Here is a 23176-nt window from a genome sequence, read left to right on the forward strand (position 1 = left end):
ATTCGGGAGACAAAGAAAACGTGCAGTGTTGGGGGTCCTTCAGAAGCAGGGTTGAGAAACACTGTGATAGACTGTAAAAAAAGAAGGACGACGCCCCTTCACTCTCTTCCATTGGTGAGAAGTGAAGCCGCTATTGTCCCGATATGGCGCTGACATCTTGGGACTTGAGTCTGCGCAGTTGCGATTTCGGGACCAGACTTGCGCAGTAGTGAGCAGGAAGTAAAGCCGCGAAATCAACGCCCCGCCCTCACTCTCGCTGAATCAATCACAAGCACACGCCCCTGTCTGCTCCGTTCTGCTCCAATTTTGATGTCTGCTGATTGCAGTACCTCGTTAAAATAATTAACTATTCCTTTAATGAAGTGAACATCAAACAACTGTGGTAACTCAGAATCAACTAACAATCACGCTGAGACACAGGATCTTCTGCTATTGTTACTTGCACTGCTTGCCACATGTTTAGCATTGGCTTCTCTGTCAGAGGTGGGGGTTTCACATGCGATAAATAGTTAATATATTTCGTGCGATAAATACATGAAATAAATAGGCTGACAGAATGTTAGACACGCATCCAAACTGTAATCGAAGAGAGTAAGAATGCAAGGGCTTTAGATACGGCTTTGGATGTGACTAGCTTAGCTAGTACATTGTTCGGTTCTGGTTGCAGATCCCCTGCAGCAGTGTGACTGTGAGACGGCATAGTCATGGGATAAAACAGCACGTCTATTCCTATTAAAACAATAAAAAGGTTTTCCCCACTCAGTGACACACCCACTCAGAAACCTATTGAAAGTGCATTAGTTACTCGAAGTTCCCTTGTACGGTGACTCACACCTCATCATGAGGTGCCCGCTTCTCCTCTGTGTATTTAGGGGACCGTTCTTCCAGCTCCGCCACCTCTGGTGCAACGAGGCGCAGCAGTTTCCAGTGAGTTTGGTCCAGTCTCTGCCCAGGAGTGTTGCAGAACTGGGAGGCTGACTCCCTCCCATTAGAGAAGTATGTTCGGTTGTCCCCTTCTGGCGAGCCTTTCAGGGCACCTGGCATATTACTCAACCTCCACTCGAGGTCAGTTTCGAGGGGCTGATGTCGCTTTCGATTATTTAACAGTGAGGCAATTTCTGCCAATTGTGTCTCGTGGGTTTTGCAATTAAAGACGGGATGATGTAAAGGTGAACCTCAGGCCTCTGAGGGCGGACCCGTCCAGAAAAGGCTCACACCTGCTTATACAATACCCGTTCTCCTCTGTGTACATGTACACTGTTCTGCCAACCCCCTCCACTGTTGGTTTCACGTAAGTTTACCTTTCAGTGTCTGCCCGGGGACGTTGCACTGGGAGGCTTGAATCTGACGAGGAGGTTACTAGAGGAGCCAGCCCGGTTGTTCCCCACCGGTTACCCACTTCAGGGCGCTGAGTTGACTAGCAATACACCAGAGGCCAGTCTCGAGAGTAGATCCTCTGGCGTCATCTGGGAGTGTGGAAACTTCTGCTAGATGTGTGTCAGTGGGTCCTGCAGACTGCAGAGAGAGGCTACAGAATTTAATCTGGTTTTCGTCTGCCTCAATTCAACAGGTGGTCAACCTCCATCATATTTCCACGTATCCATCCTTCCACAACACAGGCAGTTTCTGAGGTTTGCTTTTGTTGAAGATTTTATTATTTAGAAAACAAGTAATTTGCTATATATTTGGACACAATTATTTCTTCTGTCTGTGACTTTGGATTTCCTCTGTGTATGTGAAAGACCTTGAATGGAATGTTGTTTGCTGCAGAAAATTCTATTCTGAGAAGTCACATGGTAAAAGACCTTTACCCAAAACTATCTATAGGGTGTGTTACCTTCTATGGTAGAAGATGTATGTATATAACTCTGAACCAAAATATACTCGGGAGCGCGCTGGAAGGCCAGAGGGCCAGTCGGCCGGAGGGCCAGAGCGTTAGAGCGCCGTTCTATGGAACGGGACGGCGTTCGAAAATAAAGTCTAATTATTTCTGGCATCAAAGATCTCTGCGAAGTTATTTTTCGGAAAGATTGAAAACCACAACATTTGGCTCCCAACGTGGGGCTTGGGTTTTGAAGCAGAAGGAACCACGAAAGGCGACTCTGGTGACCGACACAGACAACAGTGGCCACTGTACTTTGAGGTGAGCAAATTTTTGCTTTTGAAAAGGTATGTGTTGTCACCAGTGAGCCAGAGTGGTAAGACCCTTTAAAATGCTTCTCCAAGTTTAAAGAACTATAAAATTGATAAGAGGATCTTTGATTATAGAAATAAGTGTCTATTGTTGTAGACGATATCAAGTAATGTGTTATAGCGCGGCGGTGCTCCCGTTAGTGTTTGCCTGTGTTTCTATAATCTGATGCAGATTGTATGAATATTGGTACTGCTGATGTGCCGCTAAAGGTTTTGTCGTATGTACGTAAGAATTTATGTTTACTGTTAAAGGATAACAGTTATTGTTTTTTCTTGTCAAGGGGGCCTTGAGGATGACAAGTGTACTGGTAGAGGTTATCAGTTTTTTATAGATTTAAGTATACTGGTATAGAATATCAGGTTTCTGTGTTTCCTATTAAGAGGGCCTTGACGGATAATGGGATAGCATGTACACAGATGAAGTTTAGTATTAGTTTTCTGTGTTTCTTATTAAGAGGGCCTCGACGGATAATAAGATAGCATGTACACAGAGGATTATAAGTACTGATAAGATATCAGTGTTGATCTGTGTTTACTTGTAAGTGGGCCCGGACGGATACAAGTATAGCATGCGTACAGATCAAGTTTAGCTTCCGGTTACCGTCTTGTTAAAAATTTAACAAGAGACTGCTCGGGGAAGCTAATAGCCTGCGGTTACCGTTTTGTCAAACATAGGTTTGACAAAAGTCTGCTCGGGTAGGCTAAGTTTTATATAGTTATTTTTCACTGTGTTGGGGAAGTGTATCAGTGATGTATTGATTATAAAGACAGTGAGTAACACTGTAAGTAGAGTATAGCTTGTGTGTGTGTGTGTGTATGTGGGATCCTGTGTGTGTGCTTGACTGTGCCTGTGGTTAAAAATAGGGGACAAGGAATGTGTGAATGAGCTTGAGGGACAAGTACTGTATAAATGATGGGTAATAAAATAAAGGAAATAGTAAAAGAAAACAATTGTTTCAATATAATAATCTTGCAGATTATTGTAGTATGAAATAAGTTAAAGTATAAAATATATATTTAATTAATAAATGGACTGATATAATGATATATATGAATAGATAATGATAAATAAGAATGCTCATGCTTAATATATTATATCTTATATCTGAAGACGTCTAAAATTTGTATCTCATTATCCCTGAAGACAAAGTGAAAAAAAAAAATGATTCCATTGTAGATAATTAAGTTTGTGCTAAGGAAAAAATAATTTGTGCAGTGTGCTAAAAGTGAACAAGATTGAGTGACAAACAGTCATAAATAATTTACAGCAATCTTAGAATTGTAGTAATGGGAATTGTTGGAAATGGCTGAGCAAAATTGTATTCACCATGTTAGATTATTTTGAGCACAGCATGCAAATACAGAAGAAAGATTGAAGGCTGATTTTATGATAGGGAAAATTATTTAATTGTATTATACTCAGAAAATCAAAAGTTAGATTATTGCTCATATTGCAATGAAGAAATAGCTTGCTTTTTCCTGCAACGAAGAACTTGCTTTACTAAAAACAGAATGGGAGAACTGCTGTTGTCAACCAGTGATTATTATATACTATAAAAGAACTAGGAAAAAGATGGTTAAAAAGTGGAATTTAGAAAAAAAAAAGCTAATAGCTCAGGAACAAATATTTATAAAGATTAATTTGATCTATGCAGCTCTCTGAGTGTTTAAGTTTCAGATGGCTTCAGTGTTGAATGGAAGAGGTGAAAGGTCAAAGACGACTGCGGAGAGAAGAAGAAGAGTGGGTGAGGGGCTTTCAGCTTCCCTTCAGAAGATGACCACTCTCTGGAAAACTCAGCATGGACAAAGACTGATTTAATGCTGGAAAAGGTGAAACTTTCACTATTTCACTGGAGACTTTTTCCCGAGGACAAGACGAGAATCCTGAGATGCAAAGCTGAGGTAAAATCTATCAAAGCCCAAACTGAGAGGGGGCAGAGAAACAACAGAGCCTATATTCCAGTCTACAAGCCTTTGAGTGACAGGCTGACGACACATGCAGAGCGATAGCTAAGAAGCTTCAAAAGACTGTTAATCTAAAAACAGAAAAACTGACCGACATCCTTCCCTTACGGGCAACACAGGTGTGGCAACTCCGATTATCACTCTAGAGACTGCTTCAAATTTAGTTAATTATTAGATTAACTGATTATTGATTATTCACTGGTCTCATAAGCAATTCTTTCTATTCTCTGCTAAACTAACCCTCTCTGCTTTTTCAGTAGGTTCAATATAAAAAAGAAAGAAAATACACTGAAAGAGACAAGTGGGTGCTCAACTCACTAAATAGTTCAAACTGAGGCTGGATTTGGTATAGTGAGGGCTATTATATGAAACAACTATAGGGCTAAAAGCATGAGAAAAATTAATCTGTAGAAAAGAAAAAGATAGACGCAAAATGTCAAAGATTATTATTATTGTTTGCAAACAATGATACTGGTCACTCCATTTTGTTTTGGTAAGTTTTTAGAGATATAGATTGGAGAAAATTACTCCAAAAGTCCAAAATTATGAAATCGCAAAAAATGCTGTCAAAACTGGGATAATGAGATGGAAATGTTGTTGGCCATGGATCCAAGATTATGCAGAGATCTCCAATTTATTTCTTAATGCAGCTCATGAGCAAAAAACAAAACAAAAAATAGGAAAAATCAGAAAAACAAATGACAAAATGTATTTGAAAAATTACAATTGGCAGGCTTATTATTCTAAAATACTTAGTCTATTAGAATTTGTAAAAAGAAAAAAAAGGATTATAACAATGGTGTTAAACTAAACCTTATGATCATTGACACTTCTCAGTAGTGTTTGACATAGTTGTGTTGACCTGATCAGACCTTGGCTAAAATTATAGGATGCCACATTTAGAGCACAACCTGCAAGAGTGTATGCTGACCACTGTGTGTGTGAGAGACACTGAGTGTGAATGAGTGAGAGATGATGTTTGAAGAAACACTAAGGCAAATCAATCATTTTGCCAATACAGCTGTATTTAAAATTTGTGGGCCCACAGGGCAAATTCTGCCCAATAAAATAATGACCATGGATGCATTTGGTTAAATTTCCTGGTCAGGAACTGAAGTAACAATATGAAAAAACAAAGAATGAAAAGAGAAAAATAAAAATAGAAAAAACAGTGCCACATTTGCGCAGCGCACAACATATCTGACTTTCTTTTCAGCATATCGTGATGGAGCTGATCTTTGTCAAATGTATGAAATATTGTCTTGTAACTTTTGTCAAAGTGGGTTGAGTATTGTCCAAGATGCCTAATAAATAATGTGCTAATAGTGGAACTCAAGACAAAGAGATAACTGAGTTGAATTGACTAATTTTAAGAGTACATTGGAAATTTATTGTGAGAAAAATGCAAAAAGTAGCAAATAATGATGAAAAGTCAAATTTATGAAAAACAAATGAGAATATATGGATTAAAGCACTGCTGTTAATGAAAGCAGAAATGACACCACTCAGCCCACATGACCTTTCTACAGGTAACATCGAGAAGTACAATGGGACAGATGAGCAGATGATTGAAATCACATGTTGTTTTCACTAACAAAAATAATTAAGCTTTAATTTACAGATAGCAGCAGCTCAATTCCAGGAAGGATTCTGGGACTAACAAAGTCTAACAAAAAGAACCAGTAACTGTGCTTTGTAATTTCAGAGGAAGTGATCAACAGAGTGACATTTGAGTTCATGCCTCTCAACTTAAAATACACCAACTGACTTCAGCAACCCCCCACAACTGAAGTGAGGGATCAAGGACATGCTGACAATGAGAGAAAAGAGTCTATTGCAATGAACGACTCAAGAGTCACCCTGGTGAAAGATGTAAATATGACAAGACTAACAGAATGATCTAATCATGAATGGAAAAAGAAGACAAACTTGACCAGAAACACAGTAATGAGAGGAACTGTGCAAAGAAAAGAGAATCAACAGAGATGAGTACAAACTCAAACAATAGTCAACATCAACCAACTTTCCTATGAATGAATGTTCAGCCCTTGAATAGATTCAGTAGCAACTTAATAATAACCCCACCATAACAAAAATGATTGAAGCGAAAAATATATTACGCAACATAGAAAACAATGATAATGACTAATTAAGAAAAGAAACTAAAATAATGTTAACAATTAATTTAAGAAATTGATATAGCATAATGGGAATTAAGACAATTCATGAAGGAAAAAATTAGAACTAAAAATAACTTTAAAATAAATTTTAAGGGGTACTCAGATGTAACTTGTCAATACAAGGGTATACTTAATTAATTTAAGGCTACAGTTGAAATTAAAGCAAGTATTAACAAATATTAAATTTTAAATTTTAATTGATAAGAATACAATTTGATTCAAAATGCAATTGATTAATTAAAATGATATCAAGTAGTGCTTGATAGAAAGGATAGAAAGTTTATAGACTTAGAGGAAGTTATTGAAATCCAATAACTAACAGGCCCTTGTGAACAATCTAAATGGCACCAGAGGGGGGTCAAAAAATTAGATATTTGGCATTCACATGAAGGACAGATTGTCGAACCAATGAATACTTTTGAATATTCTCAGTCCAGATGCGCAATGGTTTTAAACCAGTGCGCAAAGGGGGGAGTAAGGTAAGGAAATTAAAATTTAAAATAAAGTTAAAATTAAAGGCATTTTAAATTAAAAGGCATTTTTGCAAAGTTTTGTGAAATTTGTGGCAAAAACAAAGTTAAGAAAAGAACAGCGACAAAAATAGGCCATATATCAGTATACCAGAAGAACTATTAAAACACTTGGTAATGGATTATGTGGACATGATATAGATGGGTAAAAGCGATGAAACCAGCAGAGGAGGGGCAGGAACAGAAATTAAACCTTAGATTGGAAGTCTATCAAGTATAACGTCAGATTATATGTCAACTAAACAGAAGTATTGAACATTAAAAATAAGTTGCATACGAACACAAGGAAGTTTTAATAATAATTAAGTTATAATGCTAATGGTTTAAATGGTTGATAGACAAACTTTTAGATTGTTAGATATAAAGAAAAAGAAATGTACATATAAGGAATATGTAAGAGTGCAAAAAGTTGTTCTCTAGAGTTATTTTTCCAATTGTCTAATAAGTTTATTGAATGACTTTTATGAGATAAATGTAACATTGCTCTGAAGCTTTCTTAGTTAGAGTGATTACATGAGACATAATTAGTTTATTCATGATAGTTTATTTAGAAATTAGTAGAAAAGAAGAAAAAGCATTCAGTTTAGTCTTGAACTGAGGAGCTACAGTGAGAATAGGAAGCAATACGCGAGATTAAAAAGGTCAAAATGGAATTTATTGTTTAAATTTGGTAATAAAATAGACAGTAATTGAAATGTATTGCAATTTATTAGATAGGTGTAAAGTGTTCTGTTCACAAAAATTGACTGACTAAAAGATGGATTCTTCGAATTTAAGAAATGATATTCTCTCATAAGAAGTGATAAAAATGAGAGAGTTATGTTTACCTAGCCATATTTTGAATTAATAGTCATATGGATCAAGTAGAACAAAAATGCATAGTAAATCAATTAGACTACTATAATAAGCAGATATTTATTATAATGCTTTGTCTGCATTAGGAGAAAAACAATTATGTGAAAAAAGTAAACTGACTTATGTTTGGTGATCAGTGTTGCACTTTTACAAAATAATATTGTGCAGGGAGGAAAATTTAGCGATTACGATTGAGTCAAGAAAAACTTAAGAGCAGAAGTTAAGGAAAACTTAATGAAAAGTTTTGAAAATTAAGGTTTGCTCAATAAGGGATATTGAAAGTGGGTTATTATTCTGTTGTATACTTTGTATATTAAGATCACTAGTTGGAAAACCACGGTTAAACGAATGAAAATGCGGAAAAAAGATAATGAAAACTAATGTGAGAGGGCAACCAAATTCGTATTTACAAACCCTGGATGTTGATTCCATTAAATGAGGAATTGAGGACGAAGAAGATGATTGATGAGCCAGACCCTAGAGGATATCTACACCGCAAGAAAACTTTCAATAGTATAAGAGACTTTTATGTTTGATATACTCTACATAACTGTGACAATAACATGCAATGCAAGAACAAAGGTATACACACACTTATAACAATGTTTAAGTTTGTCTGACTAGGGAGAACTCGATTCTTTTACTTTTTCCATTAAACAAAAAAGATAGAACAACTAAAAGAAATAAAATGTATGGAAGAAGATGTTTGGCTCGAGTGCTCCTCCGGAGTGTGCTGGCTTAATCCAGTAATTGGAAAGGAGAATGGGTGACTCAATTGAGTCACCAGGTAGCATAACTGAGGGAGCTGGATTTTGGAACTACACTCTGGAAAAGGATAGTGAATGTGAGGCTTAATAAGCCTCAGAGGAGGGAATGTTGAAGATTTTATTATTTAGAAAACAAGTAATTTTGCTATATATTTGGACACAATTATTTCTTCTGTCTGTGACTTTGGATTTCCTCTGTGTATGTGAAAGACCTTGAATGGAATGTTGTTTGCTGCAGAAAATTCTATTCTGAGAAGTCACATGGTAAAAGACCTTTACCCAAAACTATCTATAGGGTGTGTTACCTCCTATGGTAGAAGATGTATGTATATAACTCTGAACCAAAATATACTCGGGAGCGCGCTGGAAGGCCAGAGGGCCAGTCGGCCGGAGGGCCAGAGCGTTAGAGCGCCGTTCTATGGAACGGGACGGCGTTAGAAAATAAAGTCTAATTATTTCTGGCATCAAAGATCTCTGCGAAGTTATTTTTCGGAAAGATTGAAAACCACAACACTTTCAGGAGCAAAGCATACCAATATCGGGTTCTTCCCCTCGGCCTGTCTCTGTCACCTCGCACTTTCACAGAATGCATGGATCCAGCTATGGTTCCGCTGTGACTCCTGGGCATTCGCATATTCAACTATACATCATCAGTTGATTGATGTTAGCTCAATCAGAGCAGGTGGCGGTTTGGCATCAAGATGTTGTCCTCGCCCATATGAAAGAGTTGGGGTTAAGGCTGAATGCCAAGAAGAGTTTTTCTGACACAGAGGATGACTTTTCCAGGCATAGTGTGGGATTTGCAGAGGATTCAGTCTTTAACAGCACATACAATTTCAGTAGAGGCAGGGGCTGAGGCCCAGGGAATGGAGCTGGTGGAGAAGATATGGAGGGAGTTGAGCCAGACAGAATTGGACTTTTTTGCATCTCAGAAAATGCCACATCGTCTGCTCTGGTTCTCCATCACACTCTTAAAATGGATGTGTTAAAAACAACACAACCTGTGTTATATCTTAACACACCAGTGTGTCTAGTTAAGGACAACACATTCTGTGTTACTTTTAATGTGTGTTAAAATATCAAATACACTACTGTGTCATAAATCATACATTTTGTGTCATTAGATGTGCTATTTTTGACCAGTTAAAATAAACACAAAACAAAAAAATAATTTTTTAATTTTTTTTATTTATTAAAACTTTTTCACATTTTCACAAAGTCAACATTCACATGTCATTTGAATTTCATAAAGACATTTTTAAACAATTTTATATCTTGGATTTATAAAAAGGTTTTCTTTGTAGGAAATCATCATGTGAAGAAGTTTTACATTAGCTGCATTGCTCAAATTAATCACTTTGTATTCATTTGTTCTTTGGACTGCATAAGCATACAAGTGTGGGTAAAAGTACATTTTGTGTAGAACTCTAAGAAAAACTAAAACACTTTCTTTTTCAATGTGTAAAACTTCTCCAAAGAGACGCTCTTCTCTTAAAGGGATAGTTCACAAAAAATTAAAATTCTGTCAGTATTTACTCACCCTCATGTTGTTCCAACGCCGTAAGACCTTCGTTCATCTTCGGGACACGAATTAAGATATTTCTGATTAAATCTGAGAGCTGGATCACTCCTCCATAGGCTTCTTCAGGGACTGACACTTGTTCCCCGAAAAGTTATTAAAAACATCGTTAAAATAGTCCAAGTGACTACAGTTGCTCAATCTTAAGTTTATCAAGCGACGAGAATACTTTTCGTGCACAAAACAAATAAAAATAACGACTTTATTTCAACTATTCATTTCCTTCTCTGTGGGCCTCGAGTCAGTTCGCTAGTGTAACAGCGCAGCGCTTCTGTGTTGTGCGTCACACGTAGGCTCACTATTGGCCGACGCTGGTCATGTGTGTGATGCGTGTGACGTACAAGAACAGAAGCTTACGCTATTACACGAGTGAACTGACTCGAGGCCCACAGAGAATGAAATGAATAGTTGAAATAAATGAATAGAAATGAATAGTTGAAATAAAGTCGTTATTTTTGTTTGTTTTGTGCACGAAAAGTATTCTCGTCGCTTGATAAACTTAAGATTGAGCCACTGTAGTTACTTGGACTATTTTAACGATGTCTTTAATAACTTTTCGGGGGCTGGCAAATTTCAATCCCTTAGAAGCCTATGGAGGAGTGATCCAGCTCTCAGATTTCATCAAACATATCTGAATTTGTGTTCCGAAGATGAACGAAGGTCTTATGGGGTGGAACAACATGAGGGAGAGTAATACTGACAGAATTTAAATTTTTGGGTGAACTAACCTTTTAAGTCACAGTTTAAAGTATGTACACAACCAGTTTGAAAAATCTGAGAGGTTTGTAAGTGCCGACTTGACATTGACCAGCGAAAATTAAGTTAAGTGCAAAAGTAAATGTCGTAAACATTTGTGTATGTCATTTTCTTTGTGTGAATGTCATTTTACACATTTGTGACTATTAATCAACAACTTCCAATTCAAAACACGGATGTTTTGATCATTGTCTGTGTGTGCAAATTGAAAGATTCAGCTTTTCACATCAGAGATGTGAGTGTAAATTTCAACTTACAAATACGAATGTTAAAATGACAAGTTCTGACATAAAGATTTTCAACCTCTCGAGTTAAGCTACTGATTTATCTCCATAGTTTTGGATCACTGCATTTAATTTGAGAATGTACATACAGAATGAAACATCCAGCATGATAGAGCCGTGAGCAGCAAAAAACAGCCTCCCCTGGGTCCTAATGCCCATTCGGTAATAAATAAAATGAAAATACACAAATAACCTTAAGACACTTGCCCAAAAGGAGTTTGAAAATATCTGCAAAAATATAATATCATGCATACCTAAAACACAAAACAAAATTAAAACAGTATAGATTTATGCAAATCAGAGTCATATAGTTTAATAACATCACAAAGTGCTTGTACATAAAAAACTGACAAACAAAAATAAAGCTAGCATAAAAGGACAATTAAGTTGCTTACCGGCTTAATGTCCAAGAGATAAGCAAGGGCTGACTTTGTCCTGCACTTGGACCACCCTTTGCTCCTTCCTGACGCAGTAGGGGGAAGCAATGTAATAAGAATTTGAAGAGCTCTGTAACATGAATCTATAGTATGACAGAAAAACACAAAATATAATGAAATCTTTCATGGCTGCTGGTATAATGGCTGACTTTAAACTCTTTGAACTATTAAAACTAATGGTGTCCACTGAAAGAAAAACAACATTTTGACAGAACGAGCAAAGTAGCCTACCTTCACTCTCATTATAAGTCGGCATGACCAGAGGATTTTTCACTGTGGACATCTTTTGCAATTTTGGAACAATATTTCCTTCCCATTTTCGAAGAAAGAGGTCAGCCTTCCCAGGAAACATTTTTCCAAACTAAGTGTGTCAAGCTACAACACAGGATAGAAAAAACAATTACAAAACAACTGTTTCCTCAGTATGTTCACAAAATATTGAGACTTTTCGAGTCAAGTTTATGCAATCTTAACTTCAGAGAGGCATTGTGGGCCATTCCAGGTTATGAATAACAGTAAAATAATAATAATAATAATAATAATAATGTTAATAGCTAATGTTATAACTTAATGTTAATAAAAAGGGATCATAAATAGTATTATTGTTTTGTATTTAGTATTTTTCTTAAGAACAGTGGGTAGTTTAACTGCTCAGGTCAAACAAGGGCCCTTGGTTGATCCTAAGGTTGATCCTCCAGGTAACTACTCTGAAAACATGACAATTGCGAGTGATTGTAAGTGTGATGATCATCTGCTAAATGAGCAACAACGACCACAATTCACTCCTTCAGTCAGTGAAGCTCCCACAGCCGTTCATGAGAGTTTAAATGCTGGGAATATTCCCATTTTCCCACAGGAGAAGAAGAAGCAAGCAGGAGGAATTACTCCAGGAGAAACTACTGACATACTATTGTAAAGATGGAGATTAAGGAAGAACCCTGCAGAATAAAAGATGAAGATACAGAGGAACAAACAGGTTGGTGTCTATTCGCGATACTAATTTAAGACTACAAATCATCATTTGCTAAATTATAGGAGCTTTAAAATAACATTAACTATATGAAAATACAAGATCAGATTGGGAAAATGCATTTATAGTCACACAGAAGTTGTATTGTAAATGCATTTCTTGTATTTACATGTCTTATAGTTTGTTATTTTAAGATGAGTTAGGGGAAATGTATCTTTCTGTGTTAAAGTAGTTGCCAAGATTTTATGACATATTATAATTGCAAAACTACTTTTAGCACCTGATAGATAAACTCAAATAAAATACCTGAGCATGGTTGCTTTCTTTTATTTCAATCTTGAATTGTCTAATTTAACATGTTTGTTTTAGATCTGATGGAACAAAGTGAAGTGGAGGAGAGACGCCATCAGTTTCAGAAACCTCAACAAAACACTCAAAGAGGAGAGAAATGTTCTTGCATCTGCTCTCAGTGTGGAAAGAGCTTCACAACTAAACCAGGCTTGAAGATGCACATGAGAATCCACACCGGAGAGAAACCCTTCACATGCCATCAGTGTGGAAAGAGCTTCCCATGGGCAGATAGTCTCCAAAAACATTTGCTGATTCACTCAGGAAAAAGATCATTCTGCTGTGATCAGTGTGACAAGACATTTGTTTTGGCAGTGTACCTGAAGAGACACATGAACATTCATGCAGATGTGAAGCCTCACGTGTGTTCTGTTTGTGGAAAGAGTTTTTTACGACTGGAGCTATTAAACAGTCACTTAAAAATACACAACAGTGTGAGACCTTATTTGTGCTTTGACTGTGGGAAGACCTTTATTTCACCCAGCGAATTAAAAAGACACCAGAGAGTTCATACTGGAGAGAAACCGTACAAGTGCTCACACTGTGAAAAGAGTTTCTCTCAGTCAGGAAACCTGAAAGATCATGAGAGAGTTCATACTGGAGAGAAACCGCACCAGTGCTCTTCATGTGGGAAGAGTTTCAGCCGATCATCTAGTCTACGGACTCATGAGAAAGTGCGTTGTCCAAAGTTATCTAAGTGAGCAAAGTTCACATTCAGGCCTTGTCCACACGGACACGGGTATTTTTATAACCGTGACTTTTTTTACGCGGTTCGGCCGTTCGTCCACACGGAAACGCAGGATCAGGTCACTGAAACCGAACATTTTTGAAAACCTCTGCCAGGGTGAGGATTTTCAGAAACGCTGGTTGCAGTGTTGTCATGTAGACAGTAAAACCGGGGTTTTTGCCCGACTTCTGATTAGCCAACGTGGCTTCACGGTTAGGGTTATATCGCCGCCTGCTGGTGTGGCATGCTCTTGACAGCATTTGATAGCGTGTTTTTGTGTTTTCATATAGACAGAGATTTTTTTAAAAACGCAGGAGGAAAAACTCCTGGTTATAAGCAGGTTATAAAAATACCCGTGTCCGTGTGGACTAGGCCACAGGCTATAACTTAAAATAGTCTGATATTCTGATAAATCAGATGATGTAATTTCTTGCAGCTTAGGCCTATCGAATGTATAGCCAGCAACTTTTGTTTTTAGTTTATGTTATAACCTTGTTCTTATTGAGTGACTTAATACATTTCTTTCAGTTCAAAGGGTTTCAACATTGATGGTTATTTAACCCTACAGTGATAAATCAATATTTACAAATAAAAATGATTTGACTAGATGTTTTTCCAATTTACTGTCTTTCAAAATATGGCTTTTGACATAAATTTCCACACCACTGAGATCAGAAAACTGAACAGTGTCTGTGGAAGTGCAGTGAATAAAATACCTGTTTTACAGCTGTGATCTAGTGGTTAAAATATGAAATAACACTAGAATAAATTAAGCTTCCAACGACATGGACTTTGATCAACAATATGGTAAAAGTCAAATGAAAATAAAGTCCTTAAATAGAATTCATATTTGGAAAGAATTTGTCTTCTTTGGAAACATGTCATCATTGTTTTGGCACTGACAAAAGGGAACACATAATCCTTTATTTGGTGAAAATATAAACAAAAATTGAGTACAGTTATGCAAATCATTAGTATTTTAGTATGTTTTAGTGTTTTAATTATGCGAGTTTAAATTCTGTAGTGTAATGTGGCCGCTACCAAAACATTACTGTCACTACATGTGCAGTCACGACCGAAACATGGGATGTTTTGTCAAAATAAGTATATTGAATTATTAACTGTTATTATAGTGTTTGGTTCAATGTATATTTAAAATAACGAATCCTTAACTTTGAAATAAGTATAATAAACATTGTCTATTAAAAAGAAAGATTGTCTTTAAAATACAACAAATCTCATAAATTACACATGAAATATTGTTAAAATTGCATTTGTTATTGATTTACCAGTGATTTTCTTTTTTTAATAAAATAGCAAAAAAATTATTTACAAGATCAATGTTAACAAAATCTTAATAGGTTGTAAGACTGAAACATCTGGAAGGACTTTAAGAGAGGGGCACTCTCTGAGAAAACAAAGGAAATTGCCATTGGAACTCACTCTTGTGCTAATTTACATCTCTTTCCCTCGACCCCCACTCGTGGTAAGATCTCCCAAACTCACACAAGAATCTAAATGGTTTAATGTGAATGAATCTCATTGACTTTTATACATGTTTGGTATTATTTTAAATGTCTCAGTGCGACTGCTACAAATGTCTCATTCCCAAAGAAGTAAACCAAAAGGTAATTGTGGCGAACAGGACGGCCGAGGGACGTGAGAGGACGGCGCGAGGCCGGTGGTGCGATTGCTAATGAGGAGCACCTGGGAAGCACACCGGTCTCGCATCTCTCACGGAGGAGCGGAAGCATAAAGGGGGAACGACAACGTTGAAGATCGAGAGAGGAACAGGCCTGTATTTTACTTGTGTTTCTTTTTTGTATTTGTATTTTATTTTAGCCAGCAGTCGTCCTCGAGGGGCTGCTGGCAGTAGGCTATTTTGGTTTGTTTGTTTTATTTTAAATAAAGTTTCTTTGATTGTTCGCCGGTTCACGCCTCCTTCTTCCATGAACATTGCTACAGTAATAACGTTCTTAAAAAGCTTAGAAATATCTTCCACACTGGAGGGTGTGTCTTTGAGTTAACACATTCTGACCATTTGACTGAATGCAAATTTTCCACTGCTAGCAAATGGTGACTTTCAGGTAAATTTCCACTGTGGATGATGTTTAGATTTGAAATGAGGTCTTGGTATATAATGAAATGCAACTAGAGCTTGTGGCTCTTTTCTGTATCCAGATCAGACCGTGAGGTCGAGAGTCGAGTCTCTCTGCCTCACGTATTTCTTGTCGGGTAAACATTTCCTCTTTGTTCTAGAGCATTTGATGTTTTGCATTGATTATCTTTAAATTGATTATGAAATTGTAATGATACATTTACCTGACATAATAAATTGTTATATTGATTATTCTAATTGACTTTGACATTATTTTCATTCAAGAGTTTAAAAGGAATAGTAAAACATTCGCTCACATTTAATGATGCACAGATATCATTAAAACCCTTTTCATTTCTGGAGTCAGATGAAATAACGAGTTAATACATATGAGAAATGTATTGCATTTAACCAAAAATCCCTTTGCCATGAGAAAAGACAGTAATGTAAGAACTGATTTCCCTGCTGAGAGAAAACTGAGATAAAACTCACCCTGCAATAAAGCAATAAAACACACCCTGAACAGAAGGACATTGTCCTGTCCAAACATTTGTCCCTTATCTCTGCATTCCCCTCTCCCTCATCCCCTCTCCCCCTGAGTCAAGTCACCAAAAGTTCACTAAGAATGCCTATATATCACATATGATGTATCTTGTGAGTCTATTGTTTTCCTTTTCATGTTTGGTATCATTTTAAATGTCTCAGTGTGATTGGTAAAATGGTCTTAATTTCATGGCAGTCATTGAGATTATGAGAAAGATTGAACACTTAGGAGAATCCTGTTCTCCGCTTTGGGTGGTGTCTCTTCAAGATATCTGATATCCTCCCCTCTCCCCCTAAAACCAGGTGCTACCCCCTGGGGTACACGAATAGACCCAAAACAACTCTAAACAATATTTGTACAAGCCTTTTGTTCTGGTCTGGGTATTTAAGTCTAGGTAACAGAGCAGTCTTTGGGAAACTGTAAACAGGAAAACCCCCATGCAGTGCTGTGTCAGTGCTTCTCGAGTCTTGAACTCAGAATACACTCACAAGCCACTGTGTGTCTCTGTCAGGAATGCATTTCTTACTTTTAGAGTAATCTTTGAGCAATTGATGTTATGTAGATATTATTTCTGAATTGGCTTTTAATCATTTGCTTGTGGAATTGGCATGATACATTTTTTCCTGACAAAAATAAATGTTAACCTTGATTTATTCTGCATTCTTCTGAAATCATTGTTTCTATCGATTATGAGGAGGCTGGTGCTAACGCAGATCTGTGTCCAGGATAGGCCAAACTAAAGGTGCATATGAATGGAGCAGTAGGCACGTCATCTGAAGACCTTTTGATTACTGTCTATCACTGACTTGGCAAGTTGTACGGAAGTGGCTAAATAAACTACACTTTTATGTAGAGTGAGCAGTAGGCAACCGAATTAAGAGGTATTAGCAAACCCTGCACCCTCTGACCAAGATCAGACTGGCGAGGCTGTGTCCGTGAGATCCACGTAAACCTGGGGCGTGTGACTCTGTGCGGCATCGGGTCCCTTAATTAATGACTTTTGCCTTGACATCAGAATCTCTTTCCCAAGTAGCTAACCTCTCCAAGTGGTTTTGTATGGTTCTAGTGGACCATGTTAAGTCTAAGAAAGGCAATGCTTTTCTATGTTCTGACAACAGACCATCAAACCATGTGCGAACTAGGGGACCATTATCTTCTAGCACCTTCTCTGAAGTGTCAGCTATACCACTGTATGCTGCTGCTGACTGGCAAAATCTTTGAGTGTACTCACTAACAGTTTCACCCTTCTTCTTTAAACAACTAGTGATCTTCGACCAGTCAATTTTGGGTCCAACAATGTTCTTCAACGCTTTCAGAACTCCCTCTCTCAATTCATCTTTTCTGGCATGTTGTAGTTCAGAAGTAACAGCAGACTCAAAACTGTTGAATTCAGATTCAGTTAGAATTTGTGACATCAGCTGTGTGACTTCTGCCAACGACATGTCGTAAAGACGCATTTTACTGATCAATGCCCTTCTAAATTCAGAAAAATCGATGCGTACTGAAGGTAAGCTTTGAGATAGTCTTTCCATGTCTCTAGGTCCGAGTGCTTTGGCAACAGTTTGGTTTTGGACAACAGAAGAGTTGGGAGGAACACTTTCAGTTCCCTCAATTCTCTGAGATCTTCTTGCAACACATACATTTACTGAATCTACAGGCTTATCAGTTACTGATGGGATGTCTACATCTGTTTCAAAGAATGCTTGTAAGTCAGGATAAGTTTCATCTGACTGTTGGTCTTCTGAGTCACATTTGGTTGAGGCCTTGTTATGGCCCACCTTAGTGTGCATTTGTTTGTTCTGTTCTTTTAATTTAGCTATACACCTAGATTGTTCTTGTGCAATGGATAAGCTAAATTCCATGTGACAGAAAATAATGCCTTTTATGTTTCTCTTCCTGATACATGCACCCAACACCTTCTTGAATTCTTCAATAGACCATACTTTTTCTGGGTGAATACCAAATTTCTTTCTCAAATCCAATCTGACTGACTCAGTCACTATGGAGTCCATCTACTCCCCTAACAATGACCTGAACTCACTGTCTGTCCATAAAGGAGTACCAAGACCATCTTTTTCTGTTGTGGGGATTAGTCTAGCATTCCTTCTAAACATTGTTGTGAATTTTCTTTGTTGCCAACACAAACAGACACTAAAACTTCTCTGATCCACAGAGGGTACACTCGTTAAGACAGATTACTGTTGTTAATGCTAACCTTCTCTGCCTAAAGCAAAGGATACACAAATTACTAGCAATTTATACTAAAATCTTCCCTGCCTGAAAAAAACTTTTTCCACTTCCCTGGCAAAGCAGAGGATAAAACAATATTAACATGTACGTTAATCTTCCCTGCCTGAAAACAGAGGGTACAATATATTAGCACTTGATGCTAATCTTCCCTAACTTTATAGAGGATAAAACACTTCCCTGGCAAAGCAGAGGGTAAACCACTTTGCTAACACACTTTTAACAGTTGTTAAATTTTCCTGATTAAACAGAGGATGAACCTTATTAAGCAAAGTAGAGGACAAACTACTGTTAACAGTTTAAACTGTTAACTGTTGTAACTGTTGTTAAACGTCCCTTGTTGAACAGAGGATTCATCTTCTATGACTACACAGAGGATGTATCACCTTCCCTGGTAAAGCAGAGGATAAGTCTTCCCTAACTTTACAGAGGATAAAAACAATTCTTCTCTGCTGAAAACAGAGGATAGCAAATATTAGCAAGTAATGCTAACCTTCTCTGTGAACAGAGGATGAACAACACAAAAACAAATAACTAGCACATAATGCTAATTCTACTCTGTGGACAGAGGATCACCAAAAAACAAAAACAAAATAACTAGCACGTAATGCTAAACTTCCCTGCCTGAAACAGAGGATCACCAAATAATAACATGTAATGCTAAATTCTTCCCTGCCTGACAACAGAGGATCACTTTCATCTCTAACAGAAACTTTAGAGGATAAGCAATATTAACATGTACATTAATTTTCCCTGCCTGAAAAACAGAGGATACATTTCATCTCTAAAAGCAACTTTAGAGGATAACTTTAGTTAACAAACCCTACAGCTGTCTGTTAACTTCTTCTCTGGCGGCACAGAGGAATGACAAATTTGTACTGGTCTTTAGTGGTTCTTTGAAAAGAATGAAACTCACCAAATCGTTCGCTGTACGGAAAGGTTCCGTCTGGAAACTCAGTCAGAAAGTTCTTTCTTTGTTGAGCTTGAAGTTTCAAGATTCAGTCTGGAACTGGAAAATCAGATCTTTGTTGAGCTCAATCTGGATTCAAAAGATTCAGTCTGGAACTGGAAAGTCAGATGTTGAGATCTTTGTTGAGATCTTTGTTGAGCTTCAGTTCTGGAACTCAGTTAGCTTTGTTGAGATCTTTGAGCTTTGATCGAAGTAGAGGTCTGCACCCCCGCGGGACCCGCGGGTCGCGACGCAAAACAGTGCGACGCGGGACAAATTTTGAAAGGTCATTGCGGTAGCGGGCGGGATGATGAGGTGCACTTGCGGGTGCGGGCGGGAGGGATGATACGCTGCACTCCCGCAAATTAAATATGAGTGTAAAGTAAAATATATAAATGAGGGAGATTCTGATTGGCAGCAATAAAAACGTTTTAAGCAGCCTAAACTTGTGAATGTTGTCGGGTAGGGCGGGGCCTAATCTCACATACACTTGTTTAGAGACAAAATTCCCGCTGCTCCGTGTTCGAATTCGAAAGCTAGTTCAAGTTCAAAATAGACAGCATGGACGAGGAACAGAGCGCCTCTAGTGCTTCAGATATAGGCCTAAGCGCTTCAGATGTAAGTACTTCTCGTTTCGTGTTTTGTGATCACATTTTAAATGTTTAAATGGCCTGTGATATAGTGAAGTCTATAATATAGTAGATAAGAATTATCCGTTTTACAAATGTTCCTATGTGTAGGCAATGCCTAAGGCTGTTTTTATGTTAGCCTACACGTTAAGCCTAATGGAATTTGGTCAGATTAATGTTTATCTTTGTTGGCGTTAGTTACTGATGCCTATTTAATGTTTTGTATGGTTGAACATATGCAGGCTTACCAATAAATATGTTACCAAGTATTGGTAAGGAATTTTGTGCGCACGCATTTTTTTCCCCAAGACCTTTCGTCAGACAGAAAGTGCGGGCAGGAGCGGGACATTATATCACAGATGCGGGTGGGAGCGGGACTAAAAATGACAAATCTTTGCGGGAGCGGGCAGGAGCGGGACTGAACACTGCGGGAGCGGGCGGGAGCGGGTCTGAAAATTATGTCCCGCACAGGTCTCTACTTTGAAGTTTCAAATCAGTCTGGAAAAGTTCATTCTTTGTTGAGTTTCAGTTTCTCCATCCGGGTCACAGGGCACCATCTGTTGTAAACCTTGTTCTTCTTAAGTGTAGAAAACTTAGAAGTGCAGACCAGGAGACTTTAAGGGGTATCTTTCAAGCAGAAGTTCTTTATTGCGTCGCTGTAGTTATCCCAATCAAGTCTAACTAAGGCAGTATACATTTAGTTCATATACCCTTTCAGGGGGAGGAGTTACATAAAGGTGGAGGCAATCTGAACAACGCATGTAAATGTGAAGTACAGGAATCAGCACTTTACCGGAAGTTCCACAGCCCAGATCTCGTCAGCATAACAGGGTGATTCAAATGTAAATATCCTAATCCTATCAGCCAGACTCTTCACCGACTGGGACAGTGGCTCGAGAGCCATTAGAACAAAAGGTGAGAGTTTCAGTAATCTGCCCGACTGTATCACCAATCCTAAAAGCCAGGAAGTGCATACAGACAAAAGCTAATGTCCGACACCTGAATTGCTTGACTTACAATAGAGAGATCAGGACTGGCAATGAATCTCTTACTGATAATTCTGATATCATCATTTATACTTCAAATGCTAAATTCAGTCTACTAAACTTTCTCAGTGTATATACTATTGTATTGGAACCTAAAAACATTTAATAAATGTGTAACCCTACAATATCATTATGTATATTTATTGTTTATTGATCTAACGTATTGTCAATGTAAACACACCTTGCATTCAAGACAAATTTCCTCTAACGGATAATAAAGTGGTTTCATTTCATTAAAATAAAATACCTGTTTTATAGCTGCCATCTAGTGGCCTCTTTGATAAACCGTATCTCATGTAAGAGCAACACAAAAATCTGCTACAGTTGTGGTCATAAGTTTACATATCCTTTGTAGAATTTGCAAAATGTTAATAGCTAATGTTATAACTTAATGTTAATAAAAAGGGATCATAAATAGTAATATTGTTTTGTATTTAGTATTTTTCTTAAGAACAGTGGGTAGTTTAACTGCTCAGGTCAAACAAGGGCCCTTGATCCTAAGGTTGATCCTCCAGGTAACTACTCTGAAAACATGACAATTGCGAGTGATTGTAAGTGTGATGATCATCTGCTAAATGAGCAAAAACGACCACAATTCACTCCTTCAGTCAGTGAAGCTCCCACAGCCGTTCATGAGAGTTTAAATGCTGGGAATATTCCCATCTTCCCACAGGAGAAGAAGAAGCAAGCAGGAGGAATTACTCCAGGAGAAACTACTGACATACTATTGTAAAGATGGAGATTAAGGAAGAACTCTGCAGAATAAAAGATGAAGATACAGAGGAACAAACAGGTTGGTGTCTATTCTTGATACTAATTTAAGACTACAAATCATCATTTGCAAAATTATAGGAGCTGTAAAATAACATTAACTATATGAAAATACAAGATCAGATTGGGAAAATGCATTTATAGTCACACAGAAGTTGTATTGTAAATGCATTTCTTGTATTTACATGTCTTATAGTTTGTTATTTTAAGATGAGTTAGGGGAAATGTATCTTTCTGTGTTAAAGTAGTTGCCAAGATTTTATGACATATTATAATTGCAAAACTACTTTTAGCACCTGATAGATAAACTCAAATAAAATACCTGAGCATGGTTGCTTTCTTTTATTTCAATCTTGAATTGTCTAATTTAACATGTTTGTTTTAGATCTGATGGAACAAAGTGAAGTGGAGGAGAGACGCCATCAGTTTCAGAAACCTCAACAAAACACTCAAAGAGGAGAGAAATGTTCTTGCATCTGCTCTCAGTGTGGAAAGAGCTTCACAACTAAACCAGGCTTGAAGATGCACATGAGAATCCACACCGGAGAGAAACCCTTCACATGCCATCAGTGTGGAAAGAGCTTCCCATGGGCAGATAGTCTCCAAAAACATTTGCTGATTCACTCAGGAAAAAGATCATTCTGCTGTGATCAGTGTGACAAGACATTTGTTTTGGCAGTGTACCTGAAGAGACACATGAACATTCATGCAGATGTGAAGCCTCACGTGTGTTCTGTTTGTGGAAAGAGTTTTTTACGACTGGAGCTATTAAACAGTCACTTAAAAATACACAACAGTGTGAGACCTTATTTGTGCTTTGACTGTGGGAAGACCTTTATTTCACCCAGCGAATTAAAAAGACACCAGAGAGTTCATACTGGAGAGAAACCGTACAAGTGCTCACACTGTGAAAAGAGTTTCTCTCAGTCAGGAAACCTGAAAGATCATGAGAGAGTTCATACTGGAGAGAAACCGCACCAGTGCTCTTCATGTGGGAAGAGTTTCAGCCGATCATCTAGTCTACGGACTCATGAGAAAGTGCGTTGTCCAAAGTTATCTAAGTGAGCAAAGTTCACATTCAGGCCTTGTCCACACGGACACGGGTATTTTTATAACCGTGACTTTTTTTACGCGGTTCGGCCGTTCGTCTACATGGAAACGCAGTATCAGGTCACTGAAACCGAACATTTTTGAAAACCTCTGCCAGGGTTAGGATTTTCAGAAACGCTGGTTGCAGTGTTGTCATGTAGACAGTAAAACCGGGGTTTTTGCCCGACTTCTGATTAGCCAACGTGGCTTCA

At 37.7% G+C, this 23176-nt stretch overlaps 3 protein-coding genes across 3 annotated transcripts in view; all 3 read left to right on the forward strand.

Moving 5' to 3' along the window:
• The window catches only part of LOC143741188 (uncharacterized), a 297332-nt gene that overhangs the window by 13613 nt on the left and 260543 nt on the right, over window positions 1-23176 (forward strand). The window lies entirely within an intron of this gene.
• Window positions 12465-13576, forward strand: LOC143740661 (uncharacterized). The gene is made up of 2 exons (XM_077232670.1): window positions 12465-12522; window positions 12886-13576. The coding sequence occupies exons 1-2, from the start codon at window positions 12465-12467 to the stop codon at window positions 13563-13565; spliced, it is 738 nt and encodes a 245-aa protein (XP_077088785.1). The 3' UTR covers window positions 13566-13576.
• Window positions 22264-22951, forward strand: LOC143741199 (uncharacterized). The gene has a single exon (XM_077233641.1). The coding sequence runs from the start codon at window positions 22266-22268 to the stop codon at window positions 22938-22940; it is 675 nt and encodes a 224-aa protein (XP_077089756.1). The 5' UTR covers window positions 22264-22265; the 3' UTR covers window positions 22941-22951.

Source organism: Siphateles boraxobius, unplaced genomic scaffold (assembly GCF_051911475.1).
Source record: "Siphateles boraxobius isolate OS27281-9 unplaced genomic scaffold, OSU_SipBor_1 18, whole genome shotgun sequence".
Taxonomy (NCBI): Eukaryota; Metazoa; Chordata; class Actinopteri; order Cypriniformes; family Leuciscidae; genus Siphateles; species Siphateles boraxobius.

Coding starts and splice junctions, on each gene's coding strand:
- LOC143740661 (XM_077232670.1), top strand. CDS start 12,465: ATGGAGATTAAGGAAGAACCCTGCAGAATAAAAGATGAAGATACAGAG. Junction 12,523..12,885: donor AGATACAGAGGAACAAACAG/GTTGGTGTCTAT, acceptor TGTTTGTTTTAG/ATCTGATGGAACAAAGTGAA.
- LOC143741199 (XM_077233641.1), top strand. CDS start 22,266: ATGGAACAAAGTGAAGTGGAGGAGAGACGCCATCAGTTTCAGAAACCT.